This window comes from Cherax quadricarinatus, chromosome 80 (genome assembly GCF_038502225.1).
Source record: "Cherax quadricarinatus isolate ZL_2023a chromosome 80, ASM3850222v1, whole genome shotgun sequence".
Taxonomy (NCBI): domain Eukaryota; kingdom Metazoa; phylum Arthropoda; class Malacostraca; order Decapoda; family Parastacidae; genus Cherax; species Cherax quadricarinatus.
Genome location: NC_091371.1, coordinates 18,510,952 through 18,525,112, shown reverse-complemented (window position 1 = coordinate 18,525,112; position 14,161 = coordinate 18,510,952). Strand labels below are relative to the sequence as shown.

The following is a 14,161-nucleotide window of genomic DNA, read 5'->3' as shown; positions in this document are numbered from 1 at the left end:
GCAGTCATTTGTTTCTTCACCCGTACAAAGATGTTTCTTTTTCTCTTGTAACCTTGTAGTCGATTTATTAGTCATTCAAACAGAGAGAGCAAACTTTCAATGCTGTGTGGCATTCTTTTTCTTATAGTGACATGTGCATTTGTTATATCTAACAATAGCCTCCCTGAAAGTTCATAAATTAAAAGCATTGAAAGTTTGTCATGTTTGATGTGTTTGTAATCCTGACCTACCGAGCCTTAGAATGTTATCTCAGAGCTCCTTTACTGTAATGATTTTATGCATGGTTGAATCAGAAAAGCTAACTTGTAAATACATTATTATTGCCAATGTACAACTCAAAAAAGAATTAGAAAATGTCAATTTTTCATGGAAAAAGTGAATTATACTTTTAAAAGAGCACAAAGTACCAACAACTATTATGAATCATTTTGTATCATAATACTCAATAGTTAGGGAAGGATGATGGTTCAAATCCCCATATTATCTGCACTTAAACAGTTTCCTTTTCAGAAATTCGCTTTCCTATAAGCTTGAGCATTTCCTTCCATACAGGATGTAGGTTATTTAGCAGTAATATGGAGATAATGAAAAATTAATAATTTATTTTTTCAGGTGGCAGATATATGTAGTTTAATTTAAAAAAAAAAAAGTTCATAGCAATTATCGTGTCAATAACACAGTGCCTTGTTTCTCCCCAATTTAGATTAAGAAGGACTTCTTCACCATGCTTAAAGAGGCAGACATTGATCGCCATAGCCGGTGGTCTGATGTTAAACGTAAAGTTGATAATGATCCTAGATATAAAATTGTGGAATCTGGGGTTCAGCGTGAGGACTGGTTTCGTGATTATATGATTAAGGTAAGACTATCTGTTTTTTTATAATCAGAAAGACGTTTATATGGGTAGTTCCTCAAACCATATGAAGTCATAAAAGTCAGAACTGCAAAAATTTTATTAAAAGTAAATTTTTTTTTTTTTAACAAGTCGCCCATCTCCCACTGAGGCAGGGTGACCCAAAGAGAAAGAAAATCCCCCAAAAGAAAATAATTTCATCATCATTCAACACTTTCACCTCACTCACACATAATCACTGTTTTTGCAGAGGTGCCCAGAATACAACAGTTTAGAAGTAGATACGTATAAAAATACACAATATATCTCTCCAAACTGCCAATATCCCAAACCCCTCCTTTAGAGTGCAGGCATTGTACTTCCCATTTCCAGGACTCAAGTCCGGTTATATAAAATAACCAGTTTCCCTGAATCCCTTCACTAAATATTACCCTGCTCACACTCCAACAGATCGTCAGGTCCCAAATACCACTTGTCTCCATTCACTCCTATCTAACACGCTCATGTACGCTTGCTGGAAGTCCAAACCCCTTGCCCACAACACCTCCTTTACCCCCCTCCCTCCAACCTTTTCGAGGACGACCCCTAACCCGCCTTCCTTCGCCTACAGATTTATACTCTCTCCATGTCATTCTACTTTGATCCATTCTCTCTAAATGACCAAACCACCTCAACAAACCCTCTCCAGCCCTCTGACTAATACTTTTATTAACTCCACACCTTCTCCTAATTTCCACACTCTGAATTTTGTGCATAATATTTACACCACACATTGCTCTTAGACAGGACATCTCCACTGCCTCCAACCGCCTCCTCACTGCAGCATTTACAACCCATGCTTCACACCCATATAAGAGTGTTGGTACTACTATACTTTCATACATTCCCTTCTTTGCCTCCATAGATAACATTTTTTGTCTCCACATATACCTCAATGCACCACTCACCTTTTTTTCTTCATCAATTCTATGATTAACCTCATCCTTCATAAATCCATCCGCTGACACGTCAACTCCCAAATATCTGAAAACATTCACTTCTTCCATACTACTCCTCCCCAATTTGATATCCAATTTTTCTTTAAATCATTTGATACTCTCATCACCTTACTCTTTTCTATGTTCACTTAAAATAAAGTTATAGTGAAGAATCTTCCTCTAGACATTGAATGGAGGTGCCCTAAAAATTATAAGTAATCATATTTTTTAGTATATGGCAATACTTTTGTCTAATGAAAATTGGCTATTTCAAAAGTGGTGTATTTGTCAGCATGATTATTGAATGCCTATTTGGTGTATTGAAGCATCTGTAGAGACACAGAAGTTTATAAAAAGAGGAATATACCAAAGTATAATGGTACCAGTAATGTTGCACTTAGGAAGTTGGAGGCAGGGGCAGTGTTTTTGAGGGCAACATGTATGGTGTGAATATTATGCAGAGAATTCAGAGATTGGAAATTAGAAAATGGTGTAGGTTACCAAAAATTTTATTCAGAGGGCTGAGAAGGGGTTGTTGAGATGGTTTGGGCATCTAGAGAGGATGGAACAAATTAGGATACTAGGAAGGTGGGCAAATCTGTGATGGAAGGAAGGAGGGACTAGGGGTCATCCTAGGAAAGGTTGGAGGGAGTGGGTAAAGGAAGTTTTGATTTCTAGGGGCTTGGGAATTTGCCAAGTTTATTCAAGTGCATTAGATAAGAGTGGCTGCAAGTGGTTATTATGACTTGATATGCTGTTGGAGTTCAATCAAGGTAACATTGACAAAGTAAGTCAGGGAGAAACCAGTCACAGACAAAAGAGTCCTGTAGGTGGAAAATAGTGTCTGCACTCTGAAGGAGTGGAGATATTGCAGCTCAGAGGGCAATCTGAACTGTAAGGCTAGCATGCTTCTGGCAAGACAGTGATTGAATGAGAGTTAGGGATAGATGTTATTACCTTTTACTGAGCCACCCTACCACAGTAAGGGATGAGCAGTTTGTTAAAAAAAAATGTTGGTTATTGGATGTAATTTTGTTTAATGTTTCAGATTAAAGAAGAACGAAGACGTTCTCGTGATCGTTCAAGGACCCGTGATAGGGATAGGGAAAGGGAACGTGACAGAGATCGGGAGCGAGACAGAGAACGCCCTGAACGAGATCGGGATCGTGGTGAGAGGGAGCGTGAGAGAGAGCGAGGAGAAAAGGAAAGGGAAAGAAGAAGCAGAGAGTCCCGTGACCGTAGCAAGGAACGAGAGAGGTCTGATCGTAAAGAAAAGAAGAAGGAAAAGAAGGATAAAGAGAGAGAGAAAGAGAAGGACAAAGAGAGGGACCGAGAAGAAAAGAAAGAAAAAGATAAAGATAAGGACAAAGATCGAGAGAAGGATGATTTGGAAGCTATTCAAGACATGGGGGAGGATATGGAGGACACTCATAAGAGCGAGGTTAGGGGAACAAAGTTGGCTAGCATGGTATGGATTTTGATTAGTAATCTGTAGGATATTCATGGCTATACTGCACAGATACTGAATCTAAGGCAAAATTTATGTAAGATTTAATTAATATTAAGTAGTTTACACATTCCTAATGTTCTGCATGAAATTTTCAAATTATTTATATTAGAAATCTATTGAGTATTGCCTTTATTTTGTAATGTACATCGTAGGAAATAAATAACCAAGACCCATATTTCTCTAATAAGGGTGAAGATACAGGTAGTGATGGGCCTGATGAAGAGCGTGAGGATGGGGAAGCGAATGAAGCAGCTGAGGAAGAGGAGCGGGAAAGGCAAAGGAGGATTGAGGAGTCCTTGAGGAAGAGAGAAGAGGAGGTTCAGAGGGCTCTTGCAGGACATCTTCGAGATCGTGATAAGGAGCGTATGCAGCACAAGCATGATGAAGCCGTTCATAATTTTAATGCATTATTAGCAGATTTGGTAAGGTTGTTTTATTTGGAATGTTAATTTATTTTCTTTATGACTTCAATAAGTTAGCTAGTGTAATATTATCTGGTAGTGTTTTAGCTTGATCATTTCCTAGTTTTTTGTAAATGGGAAGAATGTAACTTTGATTGAATGCTTTCTTTTCTTGCTGATGAAAAGGATTATTTATTTCTATATTTTACTTATGCTTGGATCTTGTATAAAAAAGCAAAGTACATATATCATTTCAGGTGCGAAGCACTGATTACACTTGGAAAGAAGCAAAAAAATCACTTAAGAAAGACTCGCGCTGGGAATCTGCTGGAGCCTTAGAGCGTGAAGAGAAGGAGAAGTTATTTAATAATCATGTGGAAAATCTAACAAAGCGCAAGCGAGAAAAGTTCAGGTGAGATAGTCCTTAATTTGTTCTTGTATGGTAATAAATTTCTGATTTTATGTTGTACAGCAGCTATGCAAACCATGAAATGCAAACCTATTCTTTGACCAATGGAAGTTCAAAAGAAAAAAGTAACTGTCTCTTTGAATTTGAGTAGGGTGAGTTCCAGGTCTGGTCATACTTCTTAACCTTTGACTGCTGCAGTAGAGCTTTGCCATATCTAATATTTGAACCCCTGTATGGTATTGTGAGTTTCTTTCTTAATGTTTATGAAATATAGGTCTAAATGATGCATGTAAATTATTTATGGGGTATGTAATGAATTTTTTGTTTAAATATAAAGGAGACAACTTAACATGGGGCTATTAAAATTAAGATTTGCATGTAGAGTGAACTACCACATTTCATGTTGGTGAACTCTTTCGGTGGCAATCACGTAGATCTGTTATTGATGCCAAGGTCTCTCACATCACCCTCAGATAAGGTGTGACTAAATTTTCACCTAGAAATGAGAGATTACATCTATGCAGTGGGTGTGCATAGTATAAGTAAAATCCTGCCCCACACAATCTATGATGGTAAAAGGAAAACTCGAAACTCTGTATGGCATTGCATTTCACACCCTTGAAACTAGTGATCCTGCTGCTACCTGGTGGGCCTAGTTCAACGTAGACCTTGGTGTAAGAAACACTGGTTCACTCGCACTGACCAGACAAACTCAGCAAAGGTCAGATGTTCTCTTCTGCCCACTCTTTCTGGGCTTCAGCTTGGCTTGGGGCTGTCAACAACCACACTGCCTATACCATATACCCAAATAAACCTAAGGCTACTTTGAGGCCAATTTCAAACAACTTTGTCCTGGAACCATCCAAAATCATCTCTTTCAGTAGTATGTCTTCTATTCAATCAAATAATACTGAGAAATAGCAATTAAAACCATAAAGAACAAAAAGGCACAATACCATGGCTGGAACAGTACACAAATAACTTGAACATAGGGGAAAGAAACTGTGTGTGATTAATGGTCCAAGACAGACCAAAACGTCATCACAAGTTTTTCTCTTGTGTACAAGTTATTTTTTTTTTTCAAGAAGTCGGCCGTCTCCCACCGAGGCAGGGTGACCCAAAAAAAAAAGAAAGGAAATACTTTCATCATTCAACACTTTCACCACACTCACACATTATCACTGTTTTTGCAGAGGTGCTCAGAATACAACAGTTTAGAAGCATATACATATGAAGATACACAACATATCCCTCCAAACTGCCAATATCCCAATCCCCTTCTTTAAAGTGCAGGCATTGTACTTCCCATTTCCAGGACTGAAGTCCGACTATATGAAAATAACCGGTTTCCCTGAATCCCTTCACTAAATATTACCCTGCTCACACTCCAACAGATCATCAGGTCCCAAGTACCATTCATCTCCATTCACTCCTATCTAACACGCTCACGCACGCTTGCTGGAAGTCCAAGCCCCTCGCCCACAAAACCTCCTTTACCCCCTCTCTCCAACCCTTTCAAGGATGACCCCTACCCCACCTTTCTTCCCCTATAGATTTATATGCTTTACATGTCATTCTACTTTGATCCATTCTCTCTAAATGACCAAACCACCTCAACAACCCCTCTTCAGCTCTCTGACTAATACTTTTATTAACTCCACACCTTTTCCTAATTTCCACACTCCGAATTTTCTGCATAATATTTACACCACACATTGCCCTTAAACAGGACATCTCCACTGCCTCCAACCGTCTCCTCGCTGCTGCATTTACCACCCAAGCTTCACACCCATATAAGAGTGTTGGTACTACTATACTTTCATACATTCCCTTCTTTGCCTCCATAGATAACATTTTTTGACTCCACATATACCTCAACACACCACTCACCTTTTTTCCCTCATCAATTCTATGATTAACCTCATGTTAATCATTAAAAACCATCCTAGAAAATGTCTCAATGATGCTATTTTCAAGAAACGCAAGGTCAGAGTTATGCTTTTCCCACCGTGCACACATGGGGCAGTATTTAGTTTTATTTATGCATACACTGCACAAACCCATTCTCTCATACCTAGGTCAAAATTTACAGTTCTTGGCTTATCTGGGTGAGCTAAGCTCAAGACATAGATCTTTGTGAGGAACCCTGGTGTCATTAACATAACAGTGTAACTGAACATACCAATAACCCCGAAATTTTTACGAGGCATAGTTTTGTGTTTAAACTTCTTGGCACCTTTGGTATCTTTTTTGAGATACCATTATTAATAACCAGACAGCTGATGCAGCGATGAAAAGATTAAAAAAAAAAATCTGCCTCTGTGGAGGGAAATATCCCACCAGCGCAAATGGTCATTTCCAGTGAAACGTGGTAATGGGAAATGAAATTCAATCATGATGCATTGGTGACTTGGCGCCTTGAAATGTGGTTGCCTACCATACTTAATTAAGCTTTTCTTAATGAATGAAACTTCATTGTATAGCATGTTTAAGAATTCTCTCTGTCCTTAAAGGTGTTTCACTTATGTTGACTTGTGCTATAAGTAATCATAGATAACTGTACTTAATACAGTGTTCCCTTGAGTTACGATTCACTCTCAGAGCAATTTACTTTTGAATTATCATGAAAAATTTGAGAAATTATTTGTGTATGATGACATGACTCTTGTGGGTTGCATCTTGGCAAGCAAAATTAACCCAAGCTGCCTGAAGTGCTCTGCATAACCAGAGACTTTATACAGTAGCATGCCAATGATGTCATGCAGATCTGTAATAGTTGTATTATGTACTTGTAGGATTATTATTATATTTTTATGGTTGGTATGCATGGGTGGGCCTCAGCCAACCAGCTCAAATTATGCCCTCTTGGGCATAATTTGAGCCAGTAGGAGCATCAGTTCGTGTTTGGGTGGGCCTTAGCCAACCAGCGATGCAGTAGCTTGCCTCTTGGACAACATCTGAGCCGATAGGAATGAAGGGTGGCGTAGTAGCCAATCAGCAATGAGGTTGAATGTGTGTATGGTAGCATCTCAGCCAGTAGCATACTTTGTACCATACTTCAACTTAAAGTTACCATATACTTTTCACACTGACTCTGGATTATTTACCCTTCATAACTGCATTTGTATTCTAATTAAATTTTCTTTTGTAATACCTAGTCATGGCCCCTGAAGTACACAGTAAACAGGCAATTTTTCTGAGGCTCAGGCAAGAAATTGTGCATTGATGCATGATTATGGCTTTCTACAAACAACATTGCAGAAGAAAAAAAAAAGCGAAAGCGGCTTACGAATGTAAGCTAGTGAAAATAAGCAGAGAAATTATCATAGAGATGAAAAGACTGTTGTAATTTTGGATAGGAGAGAAGCAGATGAAGGGAAAACAATGCTTCCAATTTATATCTGAGTGTGTGCAAGGTACAGTAAAAATTGCACTTCCGGGTTTTTTGAAAGAATTACTGTAAAATTGTGTGTTTTGGTGTCTGTGTTGTGACAGTTTTGAGGTAAGATGCATCTTCTGGAATGTATTAATATCGTAACTCAAGGGACCACTGTATTTCTGTATGCTGCGTGTGCATATTTACTCAGTTTAAATTCTCCTTTCATTTTATTAGAGAACTTCTGGAAGAATTACCAGAGGTGAACTTGGACTCAAATTGGAAAGATCTGAAAAAAGAACTTAAGGATGATCCACGGTATACAAAATTTTCATCATCTGATAAGAAGTGCGAGAGGGAGTTTCGTGAATACTTAAAAGATAAACTGGTAGCAGCTAAAGCTGACTTCAGGGAACTGCTTAAAGTGAGTTAAATGTCACATAAAAATTATTCTGTTTTATCATGATTATTAGTAATAGATTTAAGATTTCATTATTAGCAGTAGTAAAGATATTATTTGTAGTAGGTTAAGGTATTTGTAAATCTAAAGATGTGCAGTAAAAAAGCTACTTTCATGTTTAGTGGATGATAACTTAGCACTTGCCAAGCTATGCTGAACTGTCCTTATTCTGTAGCTATGACACCCCAGGTGCATGTGTGTGCATTTTATAAGTGATAATGTACTTGCCCATTTGTGGTTGAAGGCATCAGTTCATGGATCCTTGCCCTGCCTATTAATTTGCCACTCTGGATACATTTTCTCTCAGGCTCATTGTCCCTATTGTACTTGCTTTCAAGGCTATGTATGGAGCTACTTCCACCACTTCCTCACCCAGATTATTCCACTTCCTGACCACCCTGAGACTTAAGAAATTCTTCCTGACCCCTGCATCTCAGATGTGTCAAATTCCTACTTCTCTCTAAACATCCTCTTCCTATCTACCCTGTCAATTTCCTCTTGAGTATTTTTTGTTTATCAGCATGTCTTCCCTGGTTCTTCTGTCCTTCGATAGATTGTTTAGTTAAGTAATCCTAATAGCTCATGCCCCTCAACTCAGGAACAAGCCTCATTGCATATTTTTCTGTACTTCTCCAGTTTCTTAACTTGCCTCTTTAGGTGTGGGTTCTATACTGATGCTGCATACTCCAAGATGGGCCAACAAATGTATATACAGTAGACTGTCGATGAAAAGATAGTCTGTTAGTACGTTTTCAAATATGAAATGCCACAGGAGCTCTCTTTCCCCCTTCCTGGGCCAGCATATGGGTTAAACCATTGTCTTTGCAAGAGAGACCTAATCATATTTAATGTACACAGGCTCTCATGCCACAGCTCTCTCTGCATTCAAGTCCTATCCCATACTCGGCTCTGTGTTAGTGAATTATTTTTTTATCTTTTCATCATCATATCTCATGTCTGGATAGTAACCATGGCACAAGTCAAATGCAAGTGATGCTTGAAATGCCAAGATGTTTATGCATGAATATCTGGTGTTTTGAAGAAAAATGAGATGCTAGGTATGCTTAAAAGTGGTGCATATGTGATAAAGATGGCTTGAGCCTGTGGTCTCTATGAAGCATCAGTATGTTCAGTTAAAAGGAATGAGAAGATAAGAGCTCATGCAGTGAATCGCTCAGGCTGTGACCCTCAGAAAAGAATGACCCATAAATCAAAACACCTAAATAAGAAAGAAAAATTGAGAGAGTGGATTGAGCTGAAAACCAAGGAAGGTGCACTACTTAATTTCATATTAAGAGAATAAGATTTTGAGTACTATAAAACTGTGTGATGAAGGAAAGCCTGAACAAGAGTGCATCATAATCCTCATTTTTGGCATCATTACTTTCAGAAAAAGATTGTCTGCCATTTCAGAGGGATTTTTTTTTTTTTTTAATATCAACAGTCCAAGCATTTTTAATTTCTGGGCTTCTGGCAGTGAAGGGGTTAAAGCAGACGTAAGGTTAGAGGTTTGCTTTTCCCATCATGCACTGCATGGGGTAGGATTTTTTTTTACTCACCACAGACCCATTCTCTCATGTCTAGGGCTATCCTGAGACTTGAAAATTTCTAAGTGATGGTAACAGTGCCACGATCACAATTGCAAAGAAAATGATAGTATACATAATGAGAACGTTCAAAACGAGAAATGCCAAGCCAATGATGATCCTTTTCAAATCACTTGTTCTCTCTAGGAATACTGCTGGAATACTGCTGTGCATTAACATCTCCATTCAAAGCAGGTGAAATTGCAGATCTAGAGAGTGTACAGAGATCCTTTACTGCACGTATAAGTTCTGTCAAGCACCTTAACTACTGGGAACGCTTGGAAGCACTTGACTTGTACTCGTTGGAATGCAGGAGGGAGAGATATATCATAATCTACACTTGGAAAATCTTGGAAGGAATTGTCCCAAATCTCCACACAGAAATCACTCCCTACGAAAGTAAAAGACTGGGCAGGCGATGCAAAATGCCGCCAATAAAAAGTAGGGGCGCCATTGGTACACTAAGGGAAAACACCATAAGTGTCCGGGGCCCATGACTGTTCAACAGCCTCCCATCAAGCATTAGGGGAATTACCAATAAACCCCTGGCTGCCTTCAAGAGAGAGCTGGACAGATACCTAAAGTCAGTGCTGGATCAGCCGGGCTGTGGCTCGTACGTTGGACTGCGTGCGGCCAGCAGTAACAACCTGGTTGATCAGTCCCTGATCCACCGGGAGGCCTGGTCATGGACCGGGCCGCGGGGGCGTTGATCCCCGGAATAACCTCCAGGTAACTCAAGCTATGGCTTGCAACTGATGAACCCTTATTAGAATACCTGACTCACTGGAGTCTCCAGCTCAGGCTGTCTGATTTCAACATCTTTTATGAGTCCCATCCTGTGTGATGGAATATAGCAGGAAAACAGTAATTGTTATTATTGTGTAATTGTCATATAGTGAAGGATAATAGCATATTGCTACTGTATCCAGTTTTGTTAAAAAAAAAAAAAATTACTGTAGCTCAGCAGTTTAAGCATATGCTGCACAGTGTGTGTTCTGGGGGCCCAGTTTTAGTTAACACAAATCAGAATTTGAATGTTGCTGGTTCTTATGGTCTGGATGTTTTGAAATGTCCTGTATGACTCATGGGGGGGGGGGCGATAATTCATGGAACTATTTCATATAATAGTGAGCGTATTTGATAGGAGTGAATGGAGACAAATAGAAACCAGCAGGCAGGACTTGAGTCCTGGAGATGGGAAGTACAGTGTCTGCACTCTGGAGGAGGGGTGTTAATGTTGCAGTTTTATAAACTGTGAAGCATCCCTCTGGCAAGACAGTGATGGAGTGAATGATGAAAGTTTTTCTTTTTCGGGCCACCCTGCCTTGGTGGGAATCAGCCGATGTGTTAAAAAAAAAAAAAAAGATGTACCCTGGCAAGTGTGTTTATTGATTATGAAAAAGCAAATGATATACTCACCATGCTAAATTCTGTGACATAATCACCTAATCTCAATGTATCAGTGCATGCATAATGCTGGTTCGTATTTTGCTTATGATGTTTGTGTTTATCTACCGGTAGTGTAATTTCTCTAGTTGACTGAAGAGACATTAACTCTTTCACTGTCAGTCTTCTAATATTACGGCTTGCAAGCCATTGTTGGTCTGGTAATGTTATGCCAAAATTCTAGTGGCTTCAAATCTTGCAGGAGAAGGCTGGTAGACCTACATGTGAGAGAATGGCTCTGAATGTCCAGTGTGCGCAGTATAAAAAATCCTGCAGCACGCAGTGCATAACGAGAAAAAACACTCCGATAGTTTTTTATTTAAAACACTGACTTTGCTGTATATTTTTGTATGGTATTTATGGTTGTATCCTCGTTTTCTTAGTCTTGTTTGATAGAATGGAAGATATATTACTAAAATAGAGATGTTTTTGAATGGTTTACACTCTAAAAGTACCTTGAAATTGAGCTCAAAGAAGCGGAAATGTTCAATTTTTGCCAATGTTGGAGTAAACAAATCACGTCATGCATCCATTACCCATCAACTGGTGGATCTAATATGCTTTCACAAATGCACTGATATTATTTATACCATTTTCACAATACTGCAGTACTCTGCATAACAGTAAATCTTCTATTTTTTGTGTGAATAAAAATTCAAAATGGAAAGCAAGCTTAATATAAGAGGGGCCTGGAGATGTGACTAATGAACAGAAAAAAATGTTACTTTAGTGCTAGGAATGTTTGTTTTGTTAATTTGAGACCCTATTGCTGGTTTCTTTTTCTGTTTCATAAACACGCTAGATAACAGGGATATCTTGCTACTCCTACTTACACTTTGGTCACACTTCACAGACACGCACATGCATATATATATACATACATCTAGGTTTTTCTCCTTTTTCTAAATAGCTCTTGTTCTTCTTTATTTCTTCTATTGTCCATGGGGAAGTGGAAAAGAATCTTTCCTCCGTAAGCGATCAGTTATGGAAGGAGAAAAGAGAATATGAATGTGTAAATTCAAGAATTATGTGGATTAAAGTAAAGGTTGGATGCGAGAAGTGGGTCATAATAAGCGTGTATGCACCTGGAGAAGAGAGGAATGCAGAGGAGAGAGGATGTTAAGTGAATGTATAGGAGCCTTTGAACCAAGTGAGAGAGTAATTGTGGTAGGGGACTTGAATGCTAAAGTAGGAGAAACTTTTAGAGAGGGTGTGGTAGGTAAGTTTGGGGTGCCAGGTGTAAATGATAATGGGAGCCCTTTGATTGAACTTTGTATAGAAAGGGGTTTAGTTATAGGTAATACATATTTTAAGAAAAAGAGGATAAATAAGTATACACGATATGATGTAGGGCGAAATGACAGTAGTTTGTTGGATTATGTATTGGTAGATAAAAGACTGTTGAGTAGACTTCAGGATGTACATGTTTATAGAGGGGCCACAGATATATCAGATCACTTTCTAGTTGTAGCTACACTGAGAGTAAAAGGTAGATGGGATACAAGGAGAATAGAAGCATCAGGGAAGAGAGAGGTGAAGGTTTATAAACTAAAAGAGGAGGCAGTTAGGGTAAGATATAAACAGCTATTGGAGGATAGATGGGCTAATGAGAGCATAGGCAATGGGGTCGAAGAGGTATGGGGTAGGTTTAAAAATGTAGTGTTAGAGTGTTCAGCAGAAGTTTGTGGTTACAGGAAAGTGGGTGCAGGAGGGAAGAGGAGCGATTGGTGGAATGATGATGTAAAGAGAGTAGTAAGGGAGAAAAAGTTAGCATATGAGAAGTTTTTACAAAGTAGAAGTGATGCAAGGAGGGAAGAGTATATGGAGAAAAAGAGAGAGGTTAAGAGAGTGGTGAAGCAATGTAAAAAGAGAGCAAATGAGAGAGTGGGTGAGATGTTATCAACAAATTTTGTTGAAAATAAGAAAAAGTTTTGGAGTGAGATTAACAAGTTAAGAAAACCTAGAGAACAAATGGATTTGTCAGTTAAAAATAGGAGAGGAGAGTTATTAAATGGAGAGTTAGAGGTATTGGGAAGATGGAGGGAATATTTTGAGGAATTGTTAAATGTTGATGAAGATACGGAAGCTGTGATTTCGTGTATAGGGCAAGGAGGAATAACATCTTGTAGGAGTGAGGAAGAGCCAGTTGTGAGTGTGGGGGAAGTTCATGAGGCAGTAGGTAAAATGAAAGGGGGTAAGGCAGCCGGGATTGATGGGATAAAGATAGAAATGTTAAAAGCAGGTGGGGATATAGTTTTGGAGTGGTTGGTGCAATTATTTAATAAATGTATGGAAGAGGGTAAGGTACCTAGGGATTGGCAGAGAGCATGCATAGTTCCTTTGTATAAAGGCAAAGGGGATAAAAGAGAGTGCAAAAATTATAGGGGGATAAGTCTGTTGAGTGTACCTGGTAAAGTGTATGGTAGAGTTATAATTGAAAGAATTAAGAGTAAGACGGAGAATAGGATAGCAGATGAACAAGGAGGCTTTAGGAAAGGTAGGGGGTGTGTGGACCAGGTGTTTACAGTGAAACATATAAGTGAACAGTATTTAGATAAGGCTAAAGAGGTCTTTGTGGCATTTATGGATTTGGAAAAGGCGTATGACAGGGTGGATAGGGGGGCAATGTGGCAGATGTTGCAAGTGTATGGTGTAGGAGGTAGGTTACTGAAAGCAGTGAAGAGTTTTTACGAGGATAGTGAGGCTCAAGTTAGAGTATGTAGGAAAGAGGGAAATTTTTTCCCAGTAAAAGTAGGCCTTAGACAAGGATGTGTGATGTCACCGTGGTTGTTTAATATATTTATAGATGGGGTTGTAAGAGAAGTAAATGCGAGGGTCTTGGCAAGAGGCGTGGAGTTAAAAGATAAAGAATCACACACAAAGTGGGAGTTGTCACAGCTGCTCTTTGCTGATGACACTGTGCTCTTGGGAGATTCTGAAGAGAAGCTGCAGAGATTGGTGGATGAATTTGGTAGGATGTGCAAAAGAAGAAAATTAAAGGTGAATACAGGAAAGAGTAAGGTTATGAGGATAACAAAAAGATTAGGTGATGAAAGATTGAATATCAGATTGGAGGGAGAGAGTATGGAGGAGGTGAACGTATTCAGATATTTGGGAGTGGACGTGTCAGCGGATGGGTCTAT

General features: G+C 38.9%; 1 protein-coding gene across 6 annotated transcripts in view; it reads left to right on the top strand.

The window, feature by feature from the left end:
* LOC128702366 (transcription elongation regulator 1) overlaps positions 1-14,161 on the top strand; it is a 219,576-nt gene that overhangs the window by 195,969 nt on the left and 9,446 nt on the right. For 5 of the 6 annotated variants that reach the window (XM_053796594.2, XM_053796597.2, XM_053796599.2 and 2 more), the window contains 5 exons: positions 704-859; positions 2,879-3,298; positions 3,529-3,762; positions 3,999-4,153; positions 7,764-7,950. In XM_053796594.2, the coding sequence (XP_053652569.1) occupies positions 704-859; positions 2,879-3,298; positions 3,529-3,762; positions 3,999-4,153; positions 7,764-7,950 (1,152 nt within the window). The remainder of the gene's footprint in view (positions 1-703; positions 860-2,878; positions 3,299-3,528; positions 3,763-3,998; positions 4,154-7,763; positions 7,951-14,161) is intronic. The other variant, XM_053796598.2, reaches the window with a different exon arrangement.